Below are 16,263 nucleotides of genomic sequence, written 5' to 3'. Positions count from 1 at the left end.
ACTTGAGTCTGGAAGTCAAGGCTACTATGAGCCTTGATTGTGCCACTGTGCTCCAACCTGAGCAACAGAGAAAGGCCCTGTCTCAAATAAAAAAGGTGGGGGGCATATGGAATGGAATTTATATAACTTGCCCAATACAGCATAGCTCAATGGTAGAGTCAGGAGTCCAAACTGATGCCGGCACCTTTGGAAAATATAGCAACCTTTGAAAAAATACCACCCATCTTTGGAAAAATAAGGAGAGTGGTACCACGGTAAGTATAGTGCCACAGTACGTATGGTGGCTAAAAGATCTTGGGCTCTGGAGCCAGACAGCCTGGGTTCAAATCCTGGCCTTGCCACTTTCCAGCTACGTAACCTCAGACAAGCTATTTTGTCTCTTGATGCCTCAATTTCATCATCTGTAAAGTAGAGACAATAGTGTCTACTTTATACTTTTAGGAAGACTAGAGAAGTTACTATTTATACAACTCTTCCGATAGTGCCTGTCATATAGCAAGTGCTATATAACTGTTTAAAATAAAATTTATCATCATTTCAAGGAAGAGTTCCTTCACTGGATATACATCATTATCAAATCAAAATATATTTTCTAACTGTGTTTAAATGTCACAAGACTAAGAGTGAGTCATGCTCAACAACGAAAGGCCTAATTATCCAAATTATACACATCCACTAATTATAGCATGTGCATAATTTTGATTATATAACATCCAAAAATGGAAATGTTTTATTACATGATATGGACTGTATTATATAAACTAATTGTACAGATGTATCGGTTGGTCTTGACATGAGAAGTGTCAAGAGAGTTATAATCAGTGAATTTCCTAATGGTTCTCCTCTGCTCTGGGTATAAATGAAACTACAGTCACAGGTGTGGGTCTGTTTTATTTTTCTTGATATTCAGAGATGACGTGGTTGGTGGTGTCAGTCTTATAACGGCTGTGATCTTCCTGAGGATGCAGGCAGTGATCTGTTTCAAGTTGTGTTTGATGTAGGCCAAGTAAGGTATAGGGAAGTTTTTAATCACAAATTAGAATAAGCAGAATGATTCAGTGATATTTCCTCTTCTTCCCTGGGAGACTAGGGCCTCAGGCCTTTTCTTATGACTTAAACATCTCACTGGAATCCATTTTCGTGAGTGGGAAGCAAGGCCATTGACGTAATGTATATTCCAAGGCTTTCCTGTGTAATTGCACTACTTCCTACAGAATTTTACCTGCTGCACACTAGGAATTCTGATGATTTTCCTTTTTCTTTTTCTTTTGAGACAGAGTCTCCCTCTGTTGTCCAGGCTAGAGTGCAGTGGTGTGATCTCAACTCACTGCAACCTCTGCCTCCTGGGTTCAAGCGATTCTCCTGCCTCAGCCTTCCCAGTAGCTGGGATTACAGATGTGTGCCAACATGCCTGGCTTTTTTTTTTTTTTTTTTGTATTTTTAATAGAGTTGGGGTTTCACCATGATGGCCAGGCTGGACTCAAATTCCTGACCTCAAGTAATCTGCCTTTCTTGGCCTCACAAAGTGCTGTGCTGGGATCACAGGTGTGAGCCAAGCCACTGTGTCTGGGTTCTTTTATTCCTTTCTAAAAAAAATTTATGGGCCAGGCATGGTGGTTCATGCCTGTGATCCCAGCACTTTGGGAGGCAGAGACAGGAGGATTACTTGAGCCCAGGAATTTGCGATCAGCCTGGGCAACATTGTGCGATCCTGTCTCTACAAAAAAAAAAAAAAAAATTTTAAATTATTATGAAAACATTGATTTAATCTACAAACAAAAATTAAAAAACTAGCTAGGTGTAGAGGTACATACCTGTAATCCCAGCTACTGAGGAGGCTGAGGTGGGAGGATCTCTTAAGCCCTGAAATTCGAGGATAGAGTGAGCTGTGATTGTGTCATTGTACTTCAGTCTGGGTGACAGGGTGATACCCTGTCTCAAAAACAAATAAAAAGTAAAAAGGATTTAAAGAAAGGCTTTTGTCTTTCCTGCTATGGATTAGTCCATGCGGGTGTTCAAATACAGGTCTTTTGTGAGAGGCTTAAGCAGATGAAAACAGGATGTGGCTGTGCAGTTAAGTTCTATGTTAAATATTGAGAAAGGGACCAGAGAACTTGGCGAGGTCTGATAACTTCTCAAGTCTTCATCTGAGATTGCATCTGAGGTCAGTGATTTCCTGGCCTTCCTTTTAAAATTGCAGCTCACTTGACCGTGACTGAGGGTTCTCCAACCCCCTCTTTTACTTAGTTTTTCTTCAGAGCACTTTTCACCATTTTAAACACTACAGTGTATATTTTGCTTGTTGTCTGTCTTCTCCAAGGAGAATGTAAACCCCGAGAGACAGGACATTTTGTCTGTTTTATTTTATGCACCTAGAACAGTGCCTGGGACATAGTAAGTGCTCAAGAAATATTTCTGGAATGAATTCAAAGCAGCTTTGTCTGTACTGGGACCTTTTACTTGCAGATGGAATTTAAGCCCTTCCCTGTCCGTTACCCTCTGCTTTGTACTTTTAGCTGTGTCTCATGAGCGGAGAAATTATCCAGATGAACTCCAAGATGAGCCTGATCTTCGAGCCAGCCGATCTCGAACAAGCCTCTCCAGCCACTGTGAGCAGGTCAGGCAGCCCTCACTGGCACCCTGAGGGACAATGTGGCTCCATTCACCCTAAGCAGAAGAGAAAGCTCTCAAATTCCACAAATGTGATGAAGCCTTCATGGATCAACTATATTATTATTATTTTTTCTTTCCAATTTTTATTTTAGGTTCCAGGGGGTATATGTGCAGCTTTGTTACATGAGTAAATTGCATGTCATGGGGGTTTGGGGTACAGATTTTTTTGTTACCCAGGTAATCGGGTAGTTTTTCTATCCTCATCTTCCTCCACCCTCCACCCTCCAATAGGTTTCTGTATCTATCGTTCCCTTCTTTGTGTCCATGTGTACTCAATGTTTAGCTCCCACTTATAAGTGAGATCATATGGGATTTGGTTTTCTGTTCCTGTGTTAATTTTCTTAGGATTATATTATTTCTCATTCATTTAGATTTGTCATAAAATCAGCCCTCAATCTATGCTGTTGGTGGGAGTCTAAAACCCCGCAAGCACTTTGGAAACAGTTTGACATCATCCCCTAAAGTTGAATCTCCTTAAGAGCCAGACATTCTTCTAAGTATAGAGCCAAGAGGAACTTTTGCCACGTGCAATAGATCTGTACAAAAAATATAGCGGCACAACCCACAGTAACAAACACTTGGAAACAGCCCAAATGGCTACTAATGAGAGTGAACTGGTGGCCCGGCATGATGACTCATACCTGTAATCCCAGCACTTTGGGAGGTTGAGGCAGGTGGATCATCTGAGGTCAGGAGTTGGAGACCAGCCTGGTCTAACGTGGTGAAACCCCCTCTCTACTGGGAAAAAAAAAAAATTAGCCAGGCGTAGTGGTGGGTTCCTGTAATCCCAACTACTTGGGAGGCTGAGGCAGGAGAATTGCTTGAACCTGGGAGGTGGAGGTTGCAGTGAGCCAAGATGGCACCACTGTACTCCAGCCTGGGCAGCACAGCGAGACACTGTCTCCAAACAAATAAACATTTTAGGAACATATAGAAATGCTATAAAACTGCATAAGAAGGAAAGAAATCAAGGGGCAGATGAACACAAGATTCAAGGTGGGTAAACCCAGGGTACTAGGATAAGGGAGGCCATGTGGTTACATAAAGGTTATTGTCAAGATCCATTAATGCCTAGCACGGTACCTGGCATGCAGTAGATGCTCAATAAATGTTAACCTGTATTGGTGACAAACTAACAAACTAGCGAGCACTTAGACTGTCCTCTGTGCTTCCCAGGTGTGGGATGATCTACATGGAACCCCATCAGCTGGGCTGGAAACCCCTGAAGGATTCCTACATGGACACCCTGCCCTCCAGTCTCACTGAGGAGCACAAGGAATTGGTGAGACCCTCAGACCCGTCTCCTTCCCCTCCTCCTGTCTCCCTGCTTTTCATCTCGAGGGTCTTCTAGGTACATCTTCACCGTCATAGTCCCAGGAGGCAAGAAGGGGCGGGGAATTCTCTTGTTGTCCCCAGTTATCTTGTTTCCTGGCTGCCTGCCATTTTTCCAACTTTCTTCTCCATATGGTGGGCATGGGGTGGTGCAGTCAATTTCTCCTTCCTCTTCCTCCTTCTCCATCACTTCCTGGCTCCCCACTGGAGAATCACAGTGCTGAGGAATGTTCTTCATGGGAACTGAATTGTCACCTCTTTCTTCATTGCCCCACTAGCAGAAATGTCTCTAGAAGATTCTCTAAAAATGGACCATGTGTTTCTTTTTGTGGTGGCAATTCCCATCCCTGTAACCTGGACTCTGCACCTCCCACCTTGAGGGAGCTGGAACCAGTTAGAAGGGCTTTCATTGGGCCGGGCGCAGTGGCTCACGCCTGTAATCCCAGCACTTTGGGAGGCCGAGGCAGGCGGAGCACCTGAGGTTGGGGTTTGAGACCAGCCTGACCAACATGGAGAAACCCTGTCTCAACTAAAAATACAAAATTAGCCAGGCATGGTGGTGCACGCCTGTAATCCCAGCTATTCGGGAGGCTAAGGCAAGAGACTCATTTGAACCCAGGAGGCAGAGGTTGCAGTGAGCTGAGATTGTGCCATTGATTGCACTCCAGCCTGGGCAACAAGAGCAAAACTCCATCTCAAAAAAAAAAAAGAAAGAAAGAAAGAAAGAAAAAGAAGTGCTTTCATTGCAGCTACTCTGAGCAACCACTCTCTTCTCTTCTCTAAAGAGGTGGGAAAGTCAGGTTAGGCAGGTATCTGACCACACTCTCAGACCTGGAAACAGGAAGGGAGTGGCGGTGTCTGTGGTTCCTCTTGCCCTCCCCTGCGTTAATAGAATGCTTAGGAAAGTCTCCCACTGAGGAATCCAAGAAGGGTCTATTCCCACCACGGAAATTCTCTGGGGGATTATGTAGGACAGCTCCATGTCTGTCACCACTTACATACATGAATAATATGTAAATGCAAGTATAGATCCACATGCACATTCAAGTACCAGTCCACACATACACACACACACCCCAAAAGCTTCCCAGTCCCCATATATGTAAAGTCATTTAGGGACTCCCCAATGTCCCTGGCATTCAAGTTTAACTCCTTAATCAGGGCCCATGAGGCTATGTGATCTGGCCCTGCCTGCCTCTGCAATCTCATCGCCTACTCTTCCTCAGCCTCAGTTTAGCAGTCTCCAGCAGTCCTGTCTTGTTTCCAAGACAAGACCAGCTTTCACCACTTCAAGGCTTTTGCTCTTTTTATTCCTCTTCCTGGGAATCTTGTCCCAGTTTGTCTCAGAGATGGCTCACCCTCATCATCCAGTTCTCAACATAAAAATCTCCTCCTCCAGGAAGCCTTCGCTAACTACCCTATTTAAACCCTTTCTGTTCTTCGTAACACGTTTGTGTTTTCTGCTAGAACTTTGCATAATCTTTAGGTATTTTACTGATTTCCCTGCTGGATTTGTTATTTATTGTTTGTCTTCCCTGCCCCTCAGACCGGAAGCTTCACAACGGCTCCTTATCTACCTTTTTCATTGTTTATCCCCAGCACTACTACCATAAAATTAGTAGATGTTCAATAAATATTTGTTGACTGAATGGATATATCACATTTTCATGTATACCTGTATTTTTTTATATATATATATATGCATCTATACATACATATATTATCTATATAGAGCCACACCTAAGTGTGTATTTATTTAGTGATGGCCTGCCTACTACTAAAAAAATAATGTATATAGAGAAAGTCACAAATAAAGTATAACAAAGAGGCCAAGCATGGTGGCTCACGCTTGTAATCCCAGCACGGTGGGAGGCCAAGGCAGGTGGATCACTTGAGGTCAGGAATTTGAGAGCAGCCTGGCCAACATGGTGAAACCCCGTCTCTACTAAAAATACAAAAATTAGCCAGGCATGGTGGCACATGCCTATAATCCCAGCTACTCAGGGAGGCTGAGGCAGGAGAATCACTTAAACCCAGGGGAGCAGAGGTTATAGTGAGCTGAGATTGCGCCATTGCACTCCAGCCTGGGTGACAGAATGAGACTCCATCTCAAAAAAAAAAAAAAAAAAAAAACTAACTAAATAAATAAATCTTTTTTTTAAAGAGTATAACAAAGATTTTAAAAAGCATTACAAAGACCAGGCGCAGTGGCTCATGCCTGTAATCCCAGCACTTTGGGAGGCTGAGGCAGGTGGATCACGAGGTCAAGAGATCAAGACCATCCTGGTCAACATGGTGAAACCCCGTCTCTACTAAAAATACAAAAAATTAGCTGGGCATGGTGGCGCGCGCCTATAATCCCAGCTACTCAGGAGGCTGAGGCAGGAGAATTGCCTGAACCCAGGAGGCGGAGGTTGCGGTGAGCCGAGATCGCGCCATTGCACTCCAGCCTGGGTAACAAGAGCTAAATTCTGTCTCAAAAAAAAAAAAACATTACAAGAAAAGCAACTCAGATAACTTTTTAAAACAGTAAATGGACTGGAGAGCCAGAGGCCAGAGGCAAGAATCATGATACTCCCAAATAAGAACATATAAACCTACCCATACATGTGGTGAATTACTGAAAATGAGCCCCCAAATTAGCTCGGTACTCTCTTTGACTAATTTATACAGGAGTCCCCCCTCACCAGTGTCTAACAGTCATTTGTAAATTAACTGTTTAGAATTCCTAGTACTTTTTATAGAAACAAAGGCAGATACAATAGTTGGGTCCTAAATACATTTTATACATCCCGTAGCTGACCCAGAGTGTTTCCCAGCCTCTCTGAGTATCAGCTCTGGGCAGCGGAATGCGGGTGGGAAACTGAGTTAACATGGCCTATGAGCAACAGTCTTAGGACCATGAAGGAGAAAGCTGGGATGGGGTCTTGTTGTCCGTAGGTTTTCCCCAAGGCACCTACATGCAAAATCAGCAGTCTAACCAGCATCTCTAGCCTCACAAGGTAGACCAAGCTCTTGTTCTTAACTCACTTGTTGATAATGTCTCCAAGTCTCATGGCACTTTCTACTCTCAGGTCAATGACATGTCTATGTGGCTTGTCCAGCCCTGCCTGGAATTTGGTCGCCTTCATTGTAAATTTGTTGTCCAGACGTCTCCCATTCACCTTGCCTTCTCAATGATGAGACTGTACTCCTCTTTGCTTGGTAAGTGCTAGCTGTGATTATTAAGTTATGTGGGGGTTGGGTCTACCTTGGCAATTCCTTTTTTTTTTTTTTTTTTTTTTTTTGAGATGAAGTCTCAGTCTGTCACCGAGGCTGGAGTACAGTTGCATGATCTTGGCTCACTGCAACCTCTGCCTCCCAGGCTCAAGTGATTCTCCTGCCTCAGCCTCCCGAGTAGCTGGAACTAAGGCATGCACCATTTGTATTTTTTTTGTATTTTTAGTAGAGACAGGTTTCACCATGTTGGCCAGGTTGGTCTTGAACTTCTGACCTCAAGTGATCCACCTGCCTCAGCCTCCCAAAGTCCTGGGATTACAGGTGTGAGCCACAGTGCCCAGCCTACCTTGGCTATTTCTTCTGCTCCTACCTCTCTCTGGCCCCCATTGAATTATAACAAGACTGGCTGTTTGGTCTAGAACAGGCAAGCCTTTGGAGTGCAGATAGTAGAGTTGGTAGGGAAAGTCCATGTGTTTAGTCTTTGTCTGGCATTGATGTTTTGGGAGTGTTCTAGTGCAAATTACCCCATCGTTCCTCAGTCTGAGGTTCCTCATTTACAGAATAAGAGTAGTAATTCCTGCCCTTTTTACCTCACAGGGATATACTAGAGGCAGATGAATTTAGATGATACCTATGTAAAAGTATCTTGGAAAAAAATAATACAGAGAATGTTCACACGTTAAGAAAACTTACAATATAAAAATCTGAATTCACAAAACACATAGATGCACTATAAAAGAATTAATCACATTTGTTTTCAAAAGTAGGGAACTTCTTCAGGAATTGAAACAATAGTTCTATGATTTACATATTTCCCAAGGTACAATCAGATATTTCTTTTCTCTTTCTTTTCCTTTCTTTCTCTTTTCTTTCTTTTATTTTTGTTTCTTTGTTTCTTTCCTTCCTTTCCTTCATTCCTTCCCTCCCTTCCTCCCTTCCTCCCTCCCTCCTTTCCTTCCTTCCTTCCTTCTTTCCTTCCATTTTTGTGAGACAGGTTCTCACTCTGTTGTGCACGCTGGAATACAGTGGTGCAATCATAGCTCACTGCAGCGTCAAGCTCCTGGGCTCAAGTGATCCTCCTGCCTCAGCCTTCTGCATGAAGCTGGGACTACAGGTGCACACTACCACACCCAGCTAATATTTTTTAGTTCTTATAGAGATAGGGTCTCACTATATTATCCAGGCTGGTCTCAAACTCCTGGCCTCAAGTGATCATCCTACCTCATCCTCTCATAGTACTGGAATTACAGGCATGAAGCACCATGCCCAGCCCAGACATTTCTCTAACCATTTTACGGCAATCAAATTTTACTGAGTTCTACTGGAAATCACAAAAGATGTGTTCATTTGGAGAACTTTTATTGGATGTCATTTGTTTTGCAAGATGACACACAACTCAAGATAAATCTATACAACTTCTGGTACATGAGCATATTATCTTAGCCCATTTTTTCCCAAAGGTAATGTAGGTATAGGAAGTGGAGAATTTCTAAATGTTATTTGATTTTCAAAAATTAAAATTTGAGGCAAGTTTCTCAGAAGCACATCAATTGTAGAAATGCCATGCTTTTGCATTATTTGTAAATTTTACTTTTTTTTTTTTTTTTTCAAGACAGAGTGTTGCGCTGTCACTTAGACTAGAGTGCAGTGGTGTGATTTCATCTCACTGCAAACTCCGCCTCCTGGATTCAAGCAATTCTCTGCATCAGCCTCCTGAGTAGCTGGGATTATAGGTGCCTGTCACCACACTTGGCTAATTTTTGTATTTTTAGTAGAGACGGGGTTTCACCATCTTGGCCAGGCTGGTCTTGAACTCCTGACCTTGTGATCCACTTGTCTTGGCCTCCCAAAGTGCTGGGATTACAGGCATGAGTCACCGCACCCTGCCAAATTTTGCATATTTTTGCAAGCTCTGTCTACTGTCTTTGTGTAGTATCTCCTAGGAAAGAAGGCAGAAGCATAAGAAAGGGACTCATTGTTCCCAACCCTGAGTAACCTCTCTGATAAGAGATTAATATCCAGAATATATAAAGAATTCTTAAAATTCAACAACAAAAATATGAACAACATAATTCAAAAATGGGCAAAGGATTTGAATAGACATTTCTCCAAAAAAAGATATACAAATGGCCAATAAGTACATGAAAAGTTGCTCAATATCACTAATCATTAGAAAAATGCAAATCAAAACCACAGTGAGATACCAACTTTCACCCATTAGAATGGCTAATATTAATGAAAACACACACACACCAGAAAACGGCAAACGGTGGTGAGGATGTAGAGAAATTGGAATCTTTGTGCACTATTGATGGTAATGTAAAATGTTACAGCTGTTGTTGAAAACAATTTGATGGTTCCTTTAAAAAGTAAGCATAGGCCAGGGGTGGTGGCACATGCTTATAATCCCAGCACTCTGAGAGGCCAAGGCGGGTGGATCATAAGGTCAGGAGTTTGAGACCAGCCTGGCCAACATGGTGAAACCCTGTCTCTACTAAAAATACAATAAAAAATAAATAAATAACCGGGCGTGGTGGCACACACCTGTAATCCTAGCTACTCAGGAGACTGAGGCAGGCGAATTGCTTGAACCCAAGAGGCAGAAGTTGCAGTGACCTGAGATCACCCCACTGCACTCCAGCCTAGATGACAGAGCAGTGACTCATGCTTGTAATCCCAACACTTTGGGAGGCCAAGACTGAAGGATCATTTGAGGCCAGGAGTTTAAGACCTCCCTGGCCAACATAGCTAGTGGGACCCTTGTTTTACCTCCTCTCTGATAAGAGATTAATATCCAAAAGCAAAAAGTAAACATAGACTTGTTGATTCAGCACTTTCTTTTCTGGATATAAACCCAAAAGAATTGAAAGCAGGGACTCGATCAGATATTTGTACAACCATGTTCATAGAACTTTCGTTCACAATAGCCAAATGGTGAAAATAACTCATGTGTCTATTGATGGATAAACAGATAAGCAAAATGTGTTGTCATTTTGCAATGAAATACTATTCAGCCTTAAAAAGGAAATAAATTCTGATGTATGCTACACCCTGGATAAACACTAAAGCCATTATGCTAAGAAAATAAGCCAGTCACAAAATGACTGTGTGATTCTACCTCTATAATGTACATAGAGTACAAATTTATAAAGACAGAAAGGAGAGTTCTGGTTGCAAGGGAGATGAGGGAGGATAGAGTGGGATGTTGTTGTTTAATGGGCAAAAAGCTTCAGTTCTGCAAGATGAAAAAAGTTCGGGATATAGATGGTGGTGGTGGTTGCACAACAGTATGAATGCAGTTAATACCACTGAACCGTACACTAAAAAATGGTTAGATGGTAAATTATATGTCATGTATTTTACTACAATAAAAATATTGTTCATGCCTGTAATTCCAGCACTTTGAGAGGCTGAGGTGGGTGGATCACTTGAGCTCAGGAGTTCAAGACTAGCTTGGGCAACCTGGCGAAACCTCATTTCTACAAAAAATACAAAAATTAGCCAGGTGTGGTGGCTGGTGCCTGTGGTCCTAGCTAATCTGGAGGCTGAGGTGGGAGGATCGTTTGCACCCAGGAGGTGGAGGCTACAGCGAGCTATGATCGCACCTCACACCACTGCCCTCCAACATGGAAGACTGAGTGAGACACTGTCTCAAAGAAAAAAAAAAAGCATGTGATAAATGATCTGGTAGGTGATAGAGGCACTCAGCCAATATCAGTCACCCCTCTCCCCTAGACCCTTCAAAGGCAAAGCCAACCAGTTCACAGCTCTCATATCTGTAGCATTCTGCACTATGTCCTGAGATTCCCTTTTCTCACTTTTAGATGAAATCAGGGCAGCAGAAGAGGAGGAAATGGAATTATTCGAAGGCCTGTCAAGTCAGCAGATCTTTCTCTGGCTACAAGGACTGTTTCTCTTTTCCTTGGTGTGGACCGTGGCTGGCACCATCAATGCGGACAGCAGAAAGAAATTTGATGTGTTTTTCCACAACCTGATCTTGGGCATGAATGATGACCACCCAAGGCCCAAAAGCGTCAGACTCACCAAAAACAACATCTTTCCAGAAAGAGGTAACTTAGCACCCATTTGTTATGTTCTAGTATAATAGTTTGAATTACATGTTGTAAACCCAGTCAGAATGTGCAGACCAGTTAAGCCCTTTACAGAAGCCAAGGAAGGCCAGGCAGGCACGGTGGCTAATAAATGTGTAAAGAATGACAGAATTAAAATACCATCCTTGGCCGGGTGTATTCGCTCACACCAATAATCCCAGCACTTTGGGAGGCCAAGGTAGGCGGATCACTTGAGGTCAGCAGTTTGAGACCAGCCTGGCCAGCATGGTGAAACCCCATCTCTATTAAAATACAAACAAAATTAGCTGGGTGTAGTGCCATAGGCCTGTAATCTCAGCTACTCAGGAGGCTGAGACAGGAGAATCACTTGAACCTGGGAGGGAGAGGTTGCGGTGAGCTGAGATCACACCACTGCACTCCCGCCTGGGGGCAACAAAAGCAAAACTCAGTCTCAAAAAAAAAAAAAGTGACCTGGATTACACAAATAAATATTGCATTTGCCAAAACTTAGTAAATGTGGGCTTAGGATGTGTGCATTTCATTGTAAGATTTATATCAAACGAAAAAATATATAAACAAATATTGAACACTAGGTAATGATAAGCACATAGAAGTATTTAGGAGAGAGTATATAGATGCTTACAATTTTGAATTTTTTTTTTTTTTTTTTTGAGAGTTTTGCTCTTTTTGCCCAGGCTGCAGTACAATGGTGCGATCTCGGCTCACTGAAACCTCTGCCTCCCAGGCTGAAGCGATTCTTTTGCCTCAGCCTCCTGAGTAGCTGGGATTAAAGGCGTGTGTCATCACACCCGGCTAATTTTGTATTTGTAGTAGAGATGGGGTTTCTCCATGTTGGTCAGGCTGGTCTTGAACTCCCGACCTCAGATGATCTGCCTACCTCAGCCTCCCGAAGTGCTGGGATTACAGGCATGAGCCATTGTGCCCAGCACAATTTTGAGTTTTTTTTTTAAAAAAAGATAGATTAGGGCGCGGTGGCTCAAGTCTGTAATCCCAGCACTTTGGGAGGCTGAGGCAGGTGGATCACGAGGTCAAGAGATCGAGACCATCCTGGCCAACATGGTGAAACCCCGCCTCTACTAAAAATACAAAAATTAGCTGGGCATGGTGGCGTGCGCCTGTAGTCCCAGCTACTTGGGAGGCTGAGGCAGGAGAATTGCTTGAACCCGGGAGGCGGAGGTTGCAGTGAGCTGAGATTGTGCCACTGCACTCCAGCCTGGTGCCTGGCGAGAGAGTGAGACTCTGTCTCAAAAAAAAAAAAAAAAGAAAAAAGAGATTAATCTTTTTTAAAAAAAAAAAAAAAAGATAGATTAATTCCAACATATGGAAAGATAGAGGAATGACCAGGTATGTACTAAAACAAAGAAAAAGCTAATGGTAAAATCTAGAAGGTGAGTGTATAAATGTTCACTGTACAACGTCTTCCGTGCTTCTGTATGTTTGAATTTTTCTCACAATAATGAAATAATGAATGAGCAAGTACATACTACTGCCGCCTGCCACGTACTCTTTCTCTGCATAGCTTGCACACTTCATGTGCTACATGGTCATCTGTCAGATTGTGAACCTTAGAAAGTTTATTTTGTCAAGGTTGAGGATGCATGCCCGTGACACAGCCTCAGGGGATCCTCACAACATGTGCCCAAGGTGGTCAGAGCATGGTTTTATACATTTTAGGGAGACATGAGACATCAGTCAATGTAAGGTGAACATTGGTTCCTTCTGGAAAAGCAGGACAACTTAAGTGGGGAGGGGACTTCCAAGTCATAGGTAAATAAGAGACAAATGGTTGCCTTTTTTTGAGTTTCTGATTGACCTCTCCAAAGGAGGCAATCAGATATACATTTATCTCAATGAGCGGAGGGATGACTTAATAGAATGGGAGGCAGGTTTGTCCTAAGCAGTTCTCTGCTTGACTTTTCCTTTTAGCTTAATGATTTTGGGGGCCCAAGATATGTTCCTTTCACAAGATGAACTGCATGGAGGCTCTGTTTCTGTATCAATCCATTAGTCACATTGTCGTGCATTCAACATTGAGTTTTTGGTTTGGACAATTTTTGCCTGTTTTATTGTAGTAGTAAAATACACACAACACAGGATTTGAACACTGATTGTTCAAATCAGTGGCGTTAAGTACATTCACATTGTTGTGCAACTATCATCACCATCCAGCTCCAGAACGTTTTTCAGCTTCCCAAACTGTAACTGTTCTCATTAAACAGTGCTTCTCCCAATGCCCCTTCTCCACCCCTACCCTGGAAATAACCATTCTACTTTCTGTCACCATAAATTGGCCTACACTGGGTACTTCATGTAAGAGGAATCATACGGTATTTGTCTTCTTGTGACTGGCTTATTTTACTTAGCATGTCTTCAGCGTTCATCCATGTTGTGGCATTGCTTGACTCCCTAAAATTTTATACATTTTAAGGAGACATCAATCAACATATGTTGATTGATACATATTTAGGGGTAATATACATTTAGGGAGACATCAATCAACATATGTAAGGTGAACCTTGTTTCCATCTGGACGTATGGAAAAGCAGGACAACTTGAAGCAGAAAGGGGACTTCCAAGTCATAGGTAGATAAGAGACAAATGGTTGCATTCTTTTGAGTTTCTGAAATTTCCTTCCTTTTTAAGGCTGAATATATTCCATTTCATGTATACACCCCGCTTTGTTTATCCATTCATCTATCAACGGACCCTTGAGTTGCTTCCACCTTTTGGCTATGGCGAATAAAGCTGCTAGAACATGGACATACAAATACTGTCTTTTGAGTCTCTGCTGTTTTGGTGTATATACTCAGAAGTGAAAATCTGGATCATATATTAATGCCATGTTTAATTTTTTGAGGAACATCTACACTGTTTTCCACAGAGGCTGCAATATTGTACATTCCCACCAGTGATACACAGAAGTTCCAATTCCTCCACATCCTCACCAGTGCTTGTATTTTCTCTGTATGTTTTACTGATAATAGCCATCCTGGTGGGTATGAAGTTCATTCTTATTTTTTAAGAAAAAAATGTACAATAAAAATATGTAATAAGCCAGGTGCGGTGGCTCATGCCACCCACAATCCCAGCACTTTGGGAGGCCAAGGTGGGCAGATCACGAGGTCGGTAGATTGAGACCATTCTGGCCAACATGTTGAAACCCCGTCTCTACTGAAATGCAAAAAATTAGCTGGGTATGGTGGCATGCGCCTGTAGTCTAGTCCCAGCTACTCGGGAGGCTGAGGCAGGGGAATTGCTTGAACCTGGGAGGCAGAGGTTGCAGTGAGCCAAGATCACGCTACTGCACTCCAGACTGGTGATGGAGCAAGACTCCATCTCAAAAAAAAAAAGTAATAAAATGACAACTATGATTAACATTTTGATGACAATTCTTTTAGACATTTTCCTTTGCATGTTGTGTCTCCAGATTTATTTTTAAAAATATGAGATCATTCTGTAGTTTTATCTCCTAGTTTTTGCTATCATTAACAATGTTGTGAACAACATTCTGGTGGCTACATATTTACTTAATTCATTGTTATTTCCTTATGACAATTTCCGAAAATAGAATTGCTGAGTCAAGAGGTTGGTAATATGTTAAATCTTTTGGTTGCTAAATTTCCCTTATGCCTCACTCAGTATTGTGTTTTCAAAATCTCAAGCAGTTTGAAATATGAAAATCATATCTTGGCCAGGCACGGTGGCTCACACCTGTAAGATCACTTGAGGCCAGGATTTAACCCCATCTCTACTAAAAATACAAAAATAAGCTGTGCATGGTGGCAGGTGCCTGTAGTTCCAGCTACTTGGGAGGCTGAGGCAGGAGAATCCCTCAAACCTGGGAGGTGGAGGTTGCAGTGAGCCGAGATCACTCCACTGCACTCCAGCCTGGGTGACAGAGCAAGATGTCGTCTCAAAAACAAAGCAAACAGGCCGGGCGCGGTGGCTCACACCTGTAATCCCAGCACTTTGGGAGGCCGAGGCGGGTGGATCACGAGGTCAAGAGATCGAGACCATCCTGGTCAACATGGTGAAACCCCGTCTCTACTAAAAATACAAAAAATTAGCTGGGCGTGGTGGCACGTGCCTGTAATCCCAGCTACTCAGGAGGCTGAGGCAGGAGAATTGCGTGAACCCAGGAGGCGGAGGTTGCGATGAGCCGAGATCGTGCCATTGCACTCTAGCCTGGGTAACAAGAGCGAAACTCCGTCTCAAAAAAACAAAACAAAACAAACAAAAATCTCAAGCAATTTGAAATAGGAAAATCATATCTCATTTTAACTTTCTTTTCCTTTAAAAAAAACTTTTGATAGACTTTAGTCTTAAATTTATAGAAAAATGTTGCAGAAAATACAGAGAGTTTCAATATGTGCTTTTCCTCACCCACGCAAACACAGTTCTCCCATTAACATCTTGCAGTACTGTGGTATTATAGTTACAATTGATGAACCAATATTGCTAAATTATTAATAAAGTTCATAGTCTACATTAAGGTTCACACTTGTGTTGTACGTCCTGTGGGTTTTGACCAAGATGTAAATGTCACGTATTCACCATTACAGAACCAGGCAGGATAGTTTTATACAACCCAAAAAATCCTGTGTTCCACCTCTTCATCCTCCCTTCCTTCCCGATCCCCAGGCAACCACTGATCTTTTTACTGTCTCTATAGTTTTGACTTTCCTAAGATATGATATTTTTGGAATCATACAGTATGTGAAATTTTTAGACTGCTTTATTTCACTTAGCAGTATGCAGTTGAGGTTCCTCTATGGATTTTTGTTCATTGTTAGATTTCTTCTTTATCATTTAATAATATTTCATTGTATGTATGTTTATCCATCCACCCACTAAGGAACATTTTGGTTTATTACAATTTTTGGTACTTATAAATAAAGCAGTTATAAACATTTATGTAAAGGTCTTTGTGAATACAACTTTTCCA

The 16,263-nt window shown here is 42.2% G+C and overlaps 1 protein-coding gene across 1 annotated transcript in view; it reads left to right on the top strand.

Annotated features, from left to right (window-relative positions):
- The window catches only part of DNAH3 (dynein axonemal heavy chain 3), a 207,638-nt gene that overhangs the window by 111,754 nt on the left and 79,621 nt on the right, over positions 1-16,263 (top strand). Inside the window, 4 exon segments of the mRNA XM_064362754.1 lie at positions 2,517-2,617; positions 3,850-3,955; positions 7,080-7,209; positions 11,049-11,294. Of these exon segments, the coding sequence (XP_064218824.1) occupies positions 2,517-2,617; positions 3,850-3,955; positions 7,080-7,209; positions 11,049-11,294 (583 nt within the window).

Source organism: Aotus nancymaae, unplaced genomic scaffold (genome assembly GCF_030222135.1).
Source record: "Aotus nancymaae isolate 86718 unplaced genomic scaffold, 86718_ANA_hifiasm-v0.15.2.pri h1tg000049l, whole genome shotgun sequence".
Taxonomy (NCBI): domain Eukaryota; kingdom Metazoa; phylum Chordata; class Mammalia; order Primates; family Aotidae; genus Aotus; species Aotus nancymaae.
The sequence above is the reverse complement of the archived record's forward strand: the minus strand, read 5'-3'. Positions and strand labels throughout refer to the sequence as shown.